The sequence below is a fragment of the Perca flavescens genome, chromosome 2 (assembly GCF_004354835.1).
Source record: "Perca flavescens isolate YP-PL-M2 chromosome 2, PFLA_1.0, whole genome shotgun sequence".
Classification (NCBI taxonomy): domain Eukaryota; kingdom Metazoa; phylum Chordata; class Actinopteri; order Perciformes; family Percidae; genus Perca; species Perca flavescens.
In genome coordinates this window covers 32361219-32377499 of record NC_041332.1, presented here as the reverse complement: position 1 = coordinate 32377499, position 16281 = coordinate 32361219, and the positions used below count along the sequence as shown (strand labels likewise).

Here is a 16281-nt window from a genome sequence, read left to right as displayed (position 1 = left end):
AAGACAGGGAGTGCCCGTAATTCACATAGACACACCAGACAAAAACAAATGTGAAAGTACAGGGTTAACATTGGTACAATAAACAGTGTTTACTCAGTTGGAAGAGTATGTGGGATCCCGTACTGCCTTATGTTTAGGTTGAGTGTATATTTCACTCAACAAACAAATTAAAATAAATGTTGCGGTCATATTAATGACTTTTAATTTTTTTTATTGGTGAGTGTATGTATTTAGCCTACTAGCATAACTGTGTGTGTGTGAGTTTATCTTATAATGGGTGTAGGTGATTTCTTGGGACAATTCCTGTTTTTTTCCTTTTTTTTGGAAATGTAACATACCACACTACAGCTAAATGTTTTTTGTATTTTTATGTTTTTTTGTGTTTTATTTTCATCTAATTTGGCCATCCAGTGTTTCTATAGTGTCTAATTTTAACAATACAACCCCTTTAACTTTCCAGTGACCAACTCGTACACCATGACACATCACAGAGATGTATGCCGCTTTTCGAGTATATTTACTAGAAAGATTCAAATTATTTGAAACCATATGACATATTTTTCAAACTGCCTATGAATGTAGCACTGCTCTGTATTCTCTTTCATCCATCAGTATTATATCTTGACGTCACACTGACAAAATGTGACTATTTAAAGGGAAATTCTGGTTTCATACAACTTTGTCGCATTTTCCTTGTTTTGTTGTCGTAGTTATGTCGATTTCTGTGACATAACTAAAAATTCAGGTGATGACCAGCTGACAGAACAGTCAGATGATCAGACATGTTTGTAACAAACCCCTCAGGCTAGTCCCTTAGTTGGAAGAGGAAACAAAGACAAACAATACAATTATTACCTAACTGTCCTAACTGTCCACGGTTTGAAGTCCATCTTCCCAGTTCGACTTTGACCTACTGTACTCACAGTAGCTTTAAACGCACACAGTTTTACTGTGCAACAAAAGGTTATTACTGACTTTGCAGGTGCGCTCACTGTTAGTTTTACCTCAAAATGCTAAGTTTTGGGGGCGACCATAGCTCACCTGGTAGAGCGTGCGCCCCATGTACAGTAGGCTGGGTCCTTGGCAGCGGCCTGGGTTGGAGTTCGACCCGCAGCCCTTTGCTGCGTGTCATTCACCCTTTGTCCCCCCCTTTCCTGTCATTTTGCTATGGTAAAAGGTAATAAAAAAGCCTAAAAATAATCTCACAAAGAAAAAAAGTACTTTGTCACCATGTTCCCAGATCTCAGCAGTGACTTTTCGTGAGCACATTGTTATCATAATAACCGGTAAAAACGATGGTCATAACTACAAGAATAAGACCTAAGGTGTAATAAACCTGAGAATGTGACGCGGTTTTGAACCTGTTGTTAATGTTATGAAACGGTCGTAGTTTGGTTAGGTTTAGGCACAAAAACGATCTAGTTAAGTTTTGAAAAAGATTGTGGTTCGGGTTCAAATCAGCCATTACTTCACTTCCGGTTACATATGTGATGCAGAACGTGAAGTAGTTCCATTTGTAGAACGTGACGTAGGTCCATTTGTTCTGCTTTTCCGTAAAATAAAATACAAATCTTTTTTTTTTTTTATGGTAGACAAAACCCTAGTCTTTTGGGTAAAAGTCCAGTGTTTCTCCCATTCACCTCCCCAACCTCCTTCCTAACACGGAATTTGGCACTCTTATACTTCATCATCAATTTGTCATCTTACTTCCCGCTTTGCTCCCGTCATAATTACTAAAGCCACTAGAGGGCGCCGCCACTATACTAAACGGAAATATAGTCGTAATTGAAAACAGCGGCTTATGTGGGCGTTTTTCTGGTCTCTTCATGTGACGAGCTGATGCAAGGAAATAGACTGTGATGAAGCAGAAATCTTTAGGAAACTCAGCTCAGAAACTATAGCAGTGGGAGGAAGCTTTCACAACAGATGTTCAGGAACCGCTAGCTAACAGGAATCTGCAGTGCGTTGTGTGCCTCTCATGGCCTTGTGATCTGCATCTCTTTCATAAAAGAGTAAACATGCGCACATTTCAGATAGGGCAGATTCCAAGAAACCTTTCTCTGAACCTATTTTTTCCTTCCCACATTTTTGTTTCTGTGGTTTGTTTCTTTCTCTTTTTTTCCGTTTCAGGAGCGCATTTCTTTTCCACAGAATCCCACAAACTGAATTTATAAAGCGACAAATTCACACAAAAGGTTTGATAAGGGAAATGTGCAACACACATGTGCACCATGTGGTAAATATGGTCAAGTCGTTCGTGAGGAGATGCAGAGTAGATCTCAGTGTTAAATTAGACAGTTTCAGTAAGCTTGCATGCTCCTTGTTCCAGAGAAACTCGCACAAACACACTTCTTTGAAATCCTCCCCCACACTTGTGTTTTCACACTTAATAGCAAAAACAAAAACCACATTTCCCCTGAAGCCAGCACAAAGACTGGAATGGGTTGACCTTTGTAAAAACTGACTTTGGGAGGCAGGAAATAGAGAGCTCCGGTAGACAACTAGCCACCAGTGGCCAGACATTTTCTCTGTTGCTTTATCTTGCATGACATGCTAATGCTGCTGGCCTTTGATGCTGGTCAAGTGATAATTAGGGGAATAACAGCATTTCTGGGTCACTGAAACTAGTAATGACTCAGTTAAACAGACAGAAAAAACATGCACACTAACTTATGGATCTTTGTGAAAACATCAAAGGGTTGGCAAAAGAGTATTTTTTATTTTTTATTTTTTAGCTTTATCGGGTCATGATTTCTCTGCTAATATGTTTCTGAGATACCCAACTTAACGCACTGAATTTCACAAATGTCAAAGCTATTGTCAAGCTAAGTGCATTGTGTTCTGGTGATTACCTACTAATCCCCAGCCTGGTGAATGACTCTCCGAATGTACCCGAGTCAGCAGGATGGCATCTTTGACTGTGGCGAGGAGCCAGAGCATTTAAGCCTGCAGGACCTCTCCATATTGTTCTGTGTCTGCCACACAACAAAACCAGGGCCTCTGCTGCAAAATACAGCCAAGAGCAGCACTGAGCTGCAGACAGACGGGGGCAGGTCAGGGGGCTGTTGGTGTACAAGTCGGCCAGTCACGCAAACATTTCTTTGCTTATATTATTTGGGTTGGATTTGTCTGTGTTGTGCTATATCTCGAATGATGACCAGCAACAAGGAGACCAGACCGCTTGATACCATGACAGTAGCTGCCCCAGAGGCAAGTTAGAGTCTGGTCCAGACTCTGTAACTTCTCTGAACTACTTTTCTTTAGTTGTGTTGGGCATTTCATTTCATTGTGTTAAAGTGATTTTGGTAAAATGACTTGCTTTCAAATTACTTCTACTGTAATGACTACAGGAAACTCAGGGTGATAATGATACAAGGTCCAGACAGAAAAAAGAAGAGAAACTGATCTTGACAGCCTGGCAAAGCATGGTGAGTACATTAGGAAAATAAATGCATATAGCTGTATCCCTTAAGACTTTCAATCAATTAAGTGCCTTTTATCAGAAGGACATGAAAGTTAAAAAAGAGTTGTAACAATATCTTGTGTTGTATCGTTCAATGAAATGCACATTGAACAGTTTAAATAAAACCCTGCAGTCCACAAGTGGCTGGGTAGATTAAACAACACGTTTTCTGTTGACCTTTTGCATACCTTTTTTCTCCCCAATTTGGTATGTTATGGCCAGCTCCCCTGTACTGTAGTCTTTGTCACTGGTAAGTCCACTTTTTGGCCATGGGAAGGATGTGGTCAACAGGCAAGTGCCTTCTCTGATACACAAAGTATCTTCTTTTTTGGGGGCATTTCCCCCTTTAATGATAGGAAAGCAATGAAAGGGGGTTAGACATGCAGGAAATCGTCCGAGGTCAGACTCAAAACCCTGGACCTTCTGCGTCGAGGCATAAACCTCTATATATGTGCGCCCGCTCTACCAACTGAGCTATCCTGGCCACAAAAGTATCTTCTTTTAACCTACAAGCGAGGAGCTTCGTCAGGGGGGCAGATTGTAAACAGAGGTCATGCTATCCCTCAGCTGCTTCCCACAAGGATTGAGCCCTGGTCTTGTTTTACCAATGCACTCCTTACAGTGACGTGTTATTAGGTGTTTCAAAATGTTTTTGTTTACTCATAGAGCTGATATGGTTCTAAGGCAAGTGTCTTAATGTTATCTATCTTAGTGTTATATAGGTATAGGTATAGTAGAAGTACTCAGCAGGTGCCAGTTTGGTCTGGCTAACATGCCTACATTTTTAGTACTGTACTATTGTGTTTCCACTAACAGCTGACAGTTGTTTTTGCTACTTGCAGTCCTCAGCTCTGCGGCAGCTCAGTCTGTGTAAGGACTCCAGAGCTCCAGGCCCGGCTCAGTCTTTCCTGGCCAAGCAGAGGCAATCCACCCAGGCCAGGAGGGCGCTCCCCCCCCGGCTGCAGCCCAGGTAGGAGCCTCCATCTGCAGGTAGAAATGGAGGAGTGCAGCCCACTCATGGGCATGATGAAAAGCAAGATTGTGGAAGGTGTGAATTTCTTCATCGAGTCACTGGCTGTGCTCTATTTGGTTGGCTGCTATCGCCCCCTGCTGGTCATTGTTGGAACTGAAGTGATATTTGTGACTTGATGTAATATCTAGTAGTGTCATAAATTAGTTTTATTTTACTTTTATACCTAAATGTGTGCTTGTCAATAATCACCAGAGTATCTGCTCCATTTCTCATTGTGTAATAATTATACATTTATTTGTGCAGGTGAGATTCAATTTCCTTTAGAAATAATGCAAAACAATGACTATTCATTTTGTCATTAATGTAAGACGGTTGTGTTATCTCATTCATTTAATTCAATATTTGTTTAAATTAAGCTTTAAAATACAACAGATAATACATTAGAAAGCATTTTATTTAAAGGGACATTTTATTAATCAAAGAAAATAAAGTAAACAAAGAAAATTGTCACCTATTGTGTCTGTTCATTTTAGCACCATTTGTTCAGTCCAAACTTTTGTTAATCCTCTCTACTAGACTTCAGTAAACATAGGCAATATATCAATATTCTACAAAATAATGTGCAGATAATTTTTCCTTTAAACACACTCTTTGATTTTAATAAACAATTGGTCTCTGTTTCATCTCCTTTGTATACATGTAGCTTTGACATGTTTAGCCTAGCTTAGCACCAAGACTGAAAGGACGGGTAAACATCTAGCTTAGCTCTACCAAAGGTCCCTTGCAACAATTTGATAGCTTTCTCATTGTGTAGTATATTTTTATTTAATTTGAGCTTAAATACAAAGAAGCTAGCTGAATTACTATGCAAGCTAGTAGGCCTATAATTATCCAAAGTCCTGTCTCATGGTGAAGTTGTCGGCTTTATAGACTTTCACAACTCTGACCTAAACCCAGGTGACTCTTTAAAGATACACTGTGTAGTGTTTTAAGTATTTTATTAGCTAAAATCAACGTCTTCATTCATAAATATGTCCTCATTGGTGTAAAATGACCTCTGCCAATGATCTGACCCATCCTCGTAAGCAAATAATGTCTTATCTGTATTTACATTGGACGGGCAAGTCCAAGGAGGCTTCCGTGTCGTTCCGCCATTTTGAAAAACTATATAATGTCTGAGAGGGACATAGAACACTAGCCTAGCTGTCTAGCTAATCCACAACGCCAGCGTCACGTGAGTGAAACCAGCTGAAATGGAGAAGGATTAGTGAGAGGCGCTTGTCACCGCCCCGGCAAATCTGAAAGCCTGCACTGCACTTTAGTTCATAATGGAGGATCGTACTTATGCCGAGCCACAAGAGAAGGAATCCTTGTCGCCAAAAAAGCGAAAATTGGAAGACATGTAGTCATAGCTTCTTGGTACATAACGGCTACCATAGTTGCAACACGCATTTGAAAAAGCGAGGCGCTAAGAGCACTATTCGTTTGAATGCAAAATACAATGTCACCGCTATATGGGAGAAATTCCTACACAGTGTACCTTTAATACACTGGTGAGTAGTTTGCTAGCTACTAAGATTCAACATGTAAAGAAACTTTTGATGTTGCTTCCTGCTTTTTTTGATGGAGGCCAATCTCCCCCTGCCTAGTCTTGGTGCTAAGCTAGGCTTAATGTTAGGAAACTTGTTTAGCCTAGCTTAGCACAAACGTGTATGTGTCTGTATTAAATATACAGAATATTTCTTTAAAGTTTCCAACAGACCCAATCACAGTTTGTTTACAATAACGTCCGGGTAGGAAACCCCTGTATCCTGTACATACAATTTAAATGACCACCCAAAACTAGCAGTTAGTCCGACTGGTGGGTGAGTTGTCGCTGTTCATAGCGTTTGCTTTGGTTTATCAAAGACGCTAGCTTAGAAAATAAGCACAGAAGAAACGTCTAAGAGGCCGGACCTCCGTGTTTAACTACATAGCCTATCTTTAAACGTTACAGTTACGGCTGAAAATGACAACAGAAATGAACAAGTTTGCCGATTTCACGAATCTCCGCAATTCAAATCAACCGCCAAGTGTCGACCCGGAAGTGATTGTCGTGTTAGCGCAACGTCACAGTGACTTGGTCTTTAGTGTCTTCAAATATCAACCAAAACTTTCCTCCCATGTCACAGAAATTTAGCACAGTTCACAGATGACTTTCGGACATCATTATCAGTGAGGTGGGAGTATATTTTGGAAAATGGGGAGCTATTGCTTTCTATAAAAAAAAAAAAAAATATGGGGTTACATCTTTAACACTCTTTTAATTTTCGTATCTATGACTAGTTTCACTTGTGAAAACGTGCACTGAATCGAGCATTTTGGTTTTAAACAGCCAAAAGTTTATAGGAACCCATTCACACAACCCATTGTCCACCTAAGACCCAGGGAGCTCTGATCCCATGCTCACACTGCGGAAACGCGAAGGTTCGTTGTAAGACGGCACAGTGAGGAAGGACATTTTGTTTCCACCAAAGGGAGGTTTTGGAATGACGGACGGAGCTCTGTTCTGGTTGATAGCCGGCTGGGAGCTGCAGTGCTCCAGACTGGAGTGGGCAGCTGGGTGAAACACAAAGGCAGAGGGGTGACGCGAGGTGAAGGGAATGGCGGAGGCTGATTGAGTGGACAACTCTCTTGATGACTGAGGGGAAGAAGGAAGCAGTGACACAGGAGTTTGGGTCTCCTCCCTTGTGCTCTCTGCTTTCCCGCTTTCCTCCCTGATCTGCCACTCTTCATCACTCTTCCCCTCCACTCTACGCACCTCCTTATTGACAGCAGGATGCCCTTCTCGCCTCTCCTGCGCCGCTACAAACTGAACCTCCAGCAGAGGCGTTCTGGCGCTCTTCTCCTCCCAGAAACTGCACACAGTGCTCTGGGTTTCCAGCCCTGACGGCAGAGACCCACCTTTACCTATTTTACCGCTATCGTCATCATCATCGCTGGTGCATTGGTCAATGCTGGGGGAGTGGCGTAGCCTCTGGAGTTGTGCTGAGGTGCGGCGAAGAGCCCCTCCCATAAAGCCAGTGGGGGAAGGGGCCGCGCTGAGTAGGCGGTTAAAGAGGTCCATGTTGGGGTGACGACCGCCTGACTCCTCCAGGTTCTCAGCAATGTCCTCCAGAGGCTGGAAGTGCATCTCCTCTTTAGGAATCCTGTTAAAGAGATGTTGAGATCATTTACCTTACAGTTGTTATGTTTGGACATGTTTACTCTTTCTCAGCCCCGATAACTTCATACTAGTTCTTGAATTAAGGCAGAATACTTTCACTTTCATCACCCAAAGTTTCCCACCCAGTGGGGGGACTCAAACTGAAAGTATCACAGGCACAAGTCGAGCACACGTACAACGAGAAGGTAAAACCCAGAGACTCACGCCATGTCAAAAGTGGACCCCTGGAAAGAGGGTTTGCGGAGGACAAAGAGAGTTGCGGCGGTATAGGGGGGTCTGGGGTTGGAGTCATTCCAGTAACGATCTCTCTCCATCATCGGCAGATCTCCATACATCTCGTCCACCGCCATCATAGACACCTGCACAGCAAAGATCAGACAGACACACAGATGAAGTATTGCCAGTTAAGAGCATGAGGACACATCCCATTACAGACATATTGAACTTAAATAAAGACATGATGGTAAAGCTAAAGGTAGGTTGAGCAGTAGTGTTTTCATTGCAAGGGTATATTATGACAGAATACTTTAAAGTAAGGTGTAACGAAGTAAAAGAAAAGAAAAGGAAACAACGGTAACATCAGACAAACCTGGAAATTTCTGTCTATCAGCCAGTTGGTCTCAAAGTCATCATCATCTTCTCCAAAAGGGTTGATCAGCTGCTCTGCAACCTTCAGGACATAACAGAAAATGTAACAAGCTAACTACATGAATATTTGATTTTATCTTTGTATTTTTCTCAGGTATTTTTTATTTTTTTTTAAAGGTCCCATGGCATGAAAATGTCACTTTATGAGGTATTTTAACATTAATATGCGTTCCCCGAGCCTGCCTATGGTCCCCCAGTGGCTAGAAATGGTGATAAGTGTAAACCGAGCCCTGGGTATCCTGCTCCGCCTTTGAGAAAATGAAAGCTCAGATGGGCCGATCTCCTCCTCAAGCTACAGACACAGAAATGGCACATCCTAAGGAAAGCTCATTGTGGGACTGGCTCTAGTGGCTGAATTTGGGGAAAGAGACTTCAGATACAGTATTAGGGGACCACTAAGGTCTATATAAAAGCATCCAAAGAGCACCATGTCATGGGACCTTTAAGATGATTTTTTGGGGCATTTCCACCTTTAATGAATAGGACAGATAGACATGAAAGGGAGGGGAGAGAGAGGGGGAAGACATGCAGGAAATAGTCAAAAGTCAGACTTGAACCCTGGACCTTCTGCTTCCAGGAACAAACCTCTATATATGTGCGCCCACTCTACCAAGTGAGCTAACCCGGCCACTTTGCTCAGGTATTTAAACATGTGATGTGTGAGCCTCTCTCTGACCTTGAGCCACCCAGCATAAAAGAAGAACTGTAGCAGGGTGAAGATGGGCACGTAGAGGTCCAGGTCGTGACCGGGATAGCCTTGACTGGGGTCCAGGAACTGGCGGCCAATCAGACACACCAGGAAAAAACTGTACACTGCCAAAGTCACCACCTGATGGAAAGATACAAAATGACCTGCAAATTACTTTTTTTTTCATGACTATGTTTATTCATCTATTCCACAAATTCATACAAGCAGACACATTTGAAAATCTCACAGTATTTTTATGATATGTAATGGAAGAAGTTAGTAAAAAAGAACTTTGTAATGTAGTTCATTGCTTTTTTTTTAGTAATGAAAAGTTATTTCATGGAGGTAACTTTTAGTGTTTAACAGTTAAAGATGAATTTCCTTAATAAGCAATACACCAACCAATAACCATATTGGAGCTGTATTTCCTTTAGAGGTGCCAGTATCAGGGCCAAGTTTACTGGGGCAATTCAAATGGAAGTTGTTAATGTCATCATTAGTTACACCTGTGCTTATCCTGCTAGCACAAGTCAAAGTGTTTTAAGTTGAAGTACTGAAGTTGACATATTTATATATTAGAAAGCCAGGGTTCCCGAAATGCTCCTAAAATCAGTATATGCAAATAGCAGCTGTGATAATAAAAAAATTGTACAAGACTATGTAGATAAAAACTTTGTCCAAAGGAGCGGTTCCGCATTTTGACTTGTGATAGTAGGAAAATCCCAGGTGTTACTAATAACACTAACGATCAGGGGCATAGCACAAAATTCTGGGCCCTGTAGAAAGGCATTTTCTATGGGCCCCTCCCCGCATCCACAGCTATTCATTCTACCATCTTTTTGGGCCCTACTCACATGAGGGCCCTGGGTACTAATGCTGCGTTCCAGACACAATCTTTAGCCTGTAAGTTACGACTCCAAGTCACGACTCACGACTTGGTAGCGTTCCAGGCAAAGTCACGACAAACCCTTCTAGCTAGCATTAGCGTTAGCTAGCATTAGCGTTAGCTAGATGTACCTACCATTGACGTTAGCTAGCGCTAGCTGATACTAGCGATTTCTAGTCGGCAAAACATATTTTGGGCTTCATTTAATAAACATAACCTGTAGTAGTACACAATCGTAATCGTAATTATTTTGATTACAATGCGCGGAATGACTTTACGTTGCATATTTATGTTTATTTATTTCTATTTCTCACTGTTAACCACCGGCGTCTGTACAGCATCATCAGGGGTCGACATTGTTGTGTATGTGTGTGTGTGACGTCAAAACTGTAACTGGGGTACAACGATCTGGTACGAGTTCACGAGTAGTAAGTTACGGGTTTGACTGCCATTCCGGGGCATTTTCCCGGGTAGGAGGTTGTGAAAACACGGGTTACGGGTTGCCTGGAATGCAGCATAACACGTGAATTTTACTAGACGCATCCATGGTGGCGCGCGACATCGTGATGTCAAAATGACGTAATATCCGGCCGGCGCGTCCGATTTATGGCGCGCGAGCCTAGGTCGCGCACAGCTCTTTTAAAACAGGCTTTATAGCGCGCGAGCCGAGGTCAAGCTTGTTTTACAGTAACCGCAGCCGAGCTGGCATGTGCATATGTGATGTCATGAAATCTCCGTGAGTATTTATATCTGCGCTGGTGGTCGCGACACTAGTTGCAGTCTTCTCCTGAACAGCGGTGGCGCTAATGAGCAAAGGTTACCGACGTTGCTCTTTCTACGGGCTACCTACTTCGTTGGATCGAGCCTTTCATTCACCATAAAAGAACTCATCTTAACACAGTAAGTTTACCAGAGAGACTTGCAGTCACTCTGAGAGTCCTGGCATCCGGTTGTCGGTGAACTCGTTCAGGCCTCCTGTTTCCGCTTTGTCGCGCGCCGCTGAAAAAAAAAAGCTGAGTGACTGCAAGTCTCTCTTGTAAACTTCCTGGGTTAAGATGAGTTCTTTTATGGTGAATGAAATGCTTGATCCGACCAAGTAGGTCATCCAATCAAATCAAAACATTGACGTTAATGCTGCTGCCAGTTCTGCCATTGTTTACCTTTTTCTTCTTCTTCTAGTCCGTAGAAAGAGCAACATCGGTAGCCTTTGCTCATTAGCGCCACCGCTGTTCAGGAGAAGACTGCAACTAGTGTCGCGAGCACCAGCGCGGGTATAAATAGTCACAGTGATCCCATGAAGTCCCATTTGCACGCGCCAGCTGGGCTGCGTCCAGTGTAAAAGAGCCTTAGTCCCCTTTTTCCCCCCAGTCCAACGCCCCTGCTAACGATGTCTCTGTTGTGTTCTGTTAGTGTGACATTAATCTTATTATTTACACCTTTTCATTTCTTACTGTGGCATGTCTATCTCTAACTCAACAGCAATGTTTCTTATCAGAAATCATGACCCAGTTACTTAAGATAATCCACCGAGCTGGTTGAGGGCAGTTTAAACCCATCAACCATATCACCGCGCAAAAGGAAGCATACTCATGGACAAGAGGCACATGCTTGTGACAGCGCAAAAGGTTAACATTAGAATAGATTGCTAAATACCACTACAGGTAAAATGTAAAAATATGTATTTTTGATTTTGGGGACAACTGTCCCTTTAATATTCAGCTGCCTGCACTACTTATTACAGAATGAAGGTAAGATGTTTGAATCAATCCATTTTTGAACTGATGAACATGATGTGCTGTACTTTTGGTTAGTATCTTATCCAGAGCAATTGTCACTAAGGCTAATGGGAACTGTATTTAGAACCAAAGCACATAGCCAATTACACTTCTCGAGGAACAATGTAGAAAACTGACAAGAATCAAGAAAAAAAGAACGTTGTGATTAAATTGGTGTGTGAAAATCCAATTAAAGATGAAGAGTATGATCAAATAAATAGTGCATAGAAATGTAAAAAGACAGCAGAGCACTTACCTGAGTGTAGACTAGGGGAACACTGATCATGTCGTAGTGAAACAGCATGCTGCACTTCCCTCTGAACCCATTCAGCTCCTGTTCACACACAGATACAGAGACTTGCTGAGGTCACTTTACAGCATTCATCCAAAATCTTCTGTCTTTATGTCAGTCTGTCTGATTAAATATACATCTCTAACTGAATCTTTGTCAAAACACAAGAAGTGTAGTTCGTCATCATCAGTGATTCTGTGTAACTGTGTGTGTGTGAGTGTGTGTGCGCGCGTGTGTGTGTGTGTGCTGCACCTCCAGCAGTAGTTTGAGTGTGTGATCGTCTTTGATCCTGCCCTCGCAGCGGGCCACAGCAGCCAGGTTGGTGAACCAAACGCAGGGGATCCAGTATTTGTTATAAGGAGAGTGTAGACCCTCAAACTTCTTCCGTTCATCTCTTGACATGAATCCTGTACAAACAGCACACCTACATTTAGTATACACCTAATGTAAATTTTGGCTCACAGAAAGGGAGGAATGAGAGATCAATGTTCTGTATGATTTAGTCTGTGGTTTTTCTAAACTTTTCTCGGGAGTCTCAATTCCAAATAAGTCTTGATATAGTGAGTGAGAACTAATTGAATGTGTCAAGAACGGACACTCTAGCTCTGCCAGTTAGAGAATAGCTTGTTAATATATGCTGTTACGGTTGATGTCTCGTTTACAACAAGTCAGGGTGTAAATCAAACTTTTGACGGGCCACCAAAAGTTGCAACATAGTTCATTTAGACAACAGCGAGGGGAGTGCTACAATGATAAACTTTTTTTAATCACCAGTGAATTTCAAGATGTGTCTGTCCTTGTGATTTCTACTGTTCACTGGTGTAGAGAATGTACAGGAGAGGAAACAACACACACACACACACACACACACACGCACACTGATACCATGAGTGACTGATGACGTCACTCCATCTACAACGTTTGCTATCACTTCCTGAGAACAGTGTATGAAAAAAGTGAATCCCACATATAAATCTTAGTGTAAATAATAATTGCTGAGAGAGAGGTGCAGTTGCTAAAATAGTGGAGTGCATTTTTCAATATTTATATCACGTTTTACTAATTAAAAACTTCTTTGGATAACTGTATAAGATCATACCTAACTCACTGCAAAATCACAGTGAGTGTTGTCGGCTAAGGATGGACCCTACCGCCCCCCGCCCCCCCGCCTCACCACCTACTCACCAGCCTCCACCACGTGGTCCATGGTGGGGAAACGTTTGAATACGGCCGTGCTGACAGAGCGGAGGATGAGCAGGGCCGACAGACTGGCGTAACGCATCATGGTTCGTCTTAGCAGGCGGCCTCTCTCGTCGCTCCCCTGGAGGCCCCCCGACAGGACGCACATGAGCCTGTCAGGGAGAGGGATGCTGGTGTACTGGCTCCACCAGCGGTTCACCACCAGGGTCACATAAAAACCTGCAAACAGCAGCAGAGAGGAGACACAGGGGATTACTCTGGAGACACATACTGTATACCCGGGGCTAAAGCTGTTTATAAGTCCGATTTTCTGTAGAAGTACTGTCCTGTGGGTTCCTTGGTGGCCTCAGGGACAGCGGTGTAGCACAAAATTCTGGGCCCTGTAGAAAGGCATTTTCTATGGGCCCCTCCCCACGTCCACAGCTATTCATTCTAGCATCTTTTTGAGCCCTCATCACATAAAGGGCCCTGGGTACTCAGTCCCCTTGGCTTTACTCTAATTTCTGCTATTGAGCCCAATGATACCAGCCTAGACATCTAAACACACCCTAGCGGCAGAAAAATGTAATTTGCACCCAGGGGGGTCTAGGCACTCTCCCTTGACTTGTGAGCTGGAAAAACTAAACTCTAGTCAGGCCAATCACATTGTGTATGGAGTCGGTGGGCGGGGCTTATGGTGTCTGACTTGGAGTTAAGCTTTTCTTTGAGAAAAGAACGGCACTGAAATCATTCTAAAAAAATGTGTTCGGAGTTTTGCCGACCGGATACGACAAAAGTTTAATCTATCAACTAGATAGCTTTGCTAGCTCCGCTACCTTCTTCGTTGCTCTGCCTGGTTGTAGCGCTATCCTATTGCGTGCAGAGGGAATTTGAAAGACAACCATTTATCCCGCCCTTCGGATTGAGTCCTGCCAATGGTGAGTTCCCAGACCCAACATCTTGATGTGGGTCTGGCTTGTCAGGCTACAAGGATACAACAAAATACCGATATTGTCGATTAATATTGACTTATCACATACTGTATATGTAAGCCATACTGTATATGTAAGCCATTAGATTTAGACTTAGACTTCTCTTTATTGATCCTTTATGACTCCCGTAAGGAAATTGGATTTCCAGCAGCAGATTTTAGCAGCTTACAAAACACTCTTTAAATAAAGAGGTATAAAAAAACACAGTATAGAAAAAAATACAGTATAAGAATAACAATAAACTTTTAGCTAAATATTTTTACAAAAAAATAAACAAACCGTAAACAACAATAAACTACAGATAAATATATATAGCGTATATTTTAGTTGATTTACATGCATTAAGGAAAAAGAATGAAAATTGAATGAAAAAATATATTTATATAGCTTTATATAGTTTTACAATCCACAGTTTTACTTTTTCTTAACTATTTTTTGCACTTTTAGCTATGTTACTTTATACAGTTATGTACTAGTTATTTTTCTTATTCTTATTTTTGCCTTACAATTGTCCTGACGGGATCAATAAAGTATTTGTATTCTGGTCTGAAAAGAAGATAAGCGAAAATGCACTGTGGAGTCTGTAAGAATGGTTAAGTGCTATCTCTTTCAAGGGACCTTCCTAAAATCTACTATCCACAATCATACTGTAGCTCAAATTCTGTCCCCGCTTGTTATCTCAAAGTTGACCAGAACATCATTAGTGCTTACCCAGTACAAAGGACATAGGGATAAGACTGGCGTAGTGGTTGCAATAAATTGCCAGCTTTTCAAAATACCTCTTCTGATCATCATACAGGAGAAATCTAAAAGAGAAACAGGGGCACGCAGTCATTTGTAAATCAAAGCACTGATTAATGTGTCTGCAGTTAAGTGATGCCTAAAGCTGTCCTCGAGCTCTGTCTTACCTGTAAGTGATGCTGATGGCGGTATACATGGCAAAGAAAGCCAGGAACTCTTTATATAACACCTTGTAGATGCTGCCTTTCCAGGCCAAAAGCAGCTTGGAGAAGCCACAGAAACGGGCGTTTGCAACTCTGGCTGTGTAGGTGACAGTCATTGGTGACAGCCAGATTACAGGTCCTCAATGAAAGAGCTAAAGAAAACAACCGCGTCTGTAATTACACCTGCAGCTGGAACACACGTGCTCAAGTTCAGGTGGGTCAGAGGCCACGAACACATATGTTGTTTAACTGACTAAATCATTCACTTTACAATCTAATCAACTCTCTCTGGCGATTTGTTTGATTTACAGATCAAGTTTATTCCCATTGCCGTCATGGATGACACTATGAACAGACTGTAATGTATTTTGTCTTGAAAAGACTATCTGCTTACCTTTTGTAGTGTTGTTTCTTGACGAATGTGCCAGCTTAGCGCATCTCTGTGCGTAATTGGCACCGCTGGAGAAGTGAATTCACATTTTCACTTAACAGTCTTCTTTGTTTTTTTTCCAAGGAGCTCATAACCCTGATATCCCCTGGCGTCAGCTCGGATAACTGGAGGCTCGCTCGTCTGCATGGCAGTAATCCTCGGAGCCTCCTCGGTGCGTCCAGTGGTCAGTGCGCCCCGGGGTAAATCCCCAAAACGAGGAGGAGGAGCTCGTTAGCGCGGCCCCCGACCGGGCAAGCGCGGCTCGGTGATGGACCACAAGCGACAGGCCGCAGCGCCGGGGCACAAGGAGCGCACAGGACCGTACAGTACAGCAGGGCATTATGAAACACAGGAGCAAGTGGACCATGGCAAACTGTCGTGTTAAGCGATATGCAAACAACAACCCATTTTAACAATTATAGGTTTATAATTAGCTTGTTAAATATCCAAAAAAAAAGAAAGTATATACATATTTACTGCAATATCCCACCAGTGGGAAAACAAATGTTTCTCATGCGTCCATCCTTTCAAACTTTATTTTTACTCAAGAAAACAAATCCCAGTGGGGTGCAATAATCCCACTTGTTACAAATGCAATTTCCCACCAGGACATATTTTTCAAACGGAAATCATTTATTACAACTCAACAGACTGAATGACTTTTAACGACTTTGGGTAGCCTGAGACAATCGCTGTGCCAGGAGGCTTAATATTTCTGAAGGAGTATTTTTTTTTTTTGGTCGTTTAGTTTTGCGGTCATATCTTCTTCCTTTGTATAGTTCATTGAATACAGTAAAAATCAGTCT

At 42.3% G+C, this 16281-nt stretch overlaps 1 protein-coding gene across 1 annotated transcript; it reads right to left on the bottom strand.

Annotated features, from left to right (window-relative positions):
• Positions 1 to 4904: 4904 nt before the first annotated feature.
• Positions 4905 to 15161, bottom strand: best2 (bestrophin 2). The gene is made up of 9 exons (XM_028600284.1): positions 15010 to 15161; positions 14813 to 14907; positions 13116 to 13349; positions 12183 to 12337; positions 11895 to 11972; positions 8966 to 9118; positions 8231 to 8311; positions 7846 to 8000; positions 4905 to 7624 (listed from the first exon to the last, which is right to left on the bottom strand). The coding sequence occupies exons 1-9, from the start codon at positions 15159 to 15161 to the stop codon at positions 6853 to 6855; spliced, it is 1875 nt and encodes a 624-aa protein (XP_028456085.1). The 3' UTR covers positions 4905 to 6852.
• Between the last annotated feature and the right edge of the window lie 1120 nt (positions 15162 to 16281).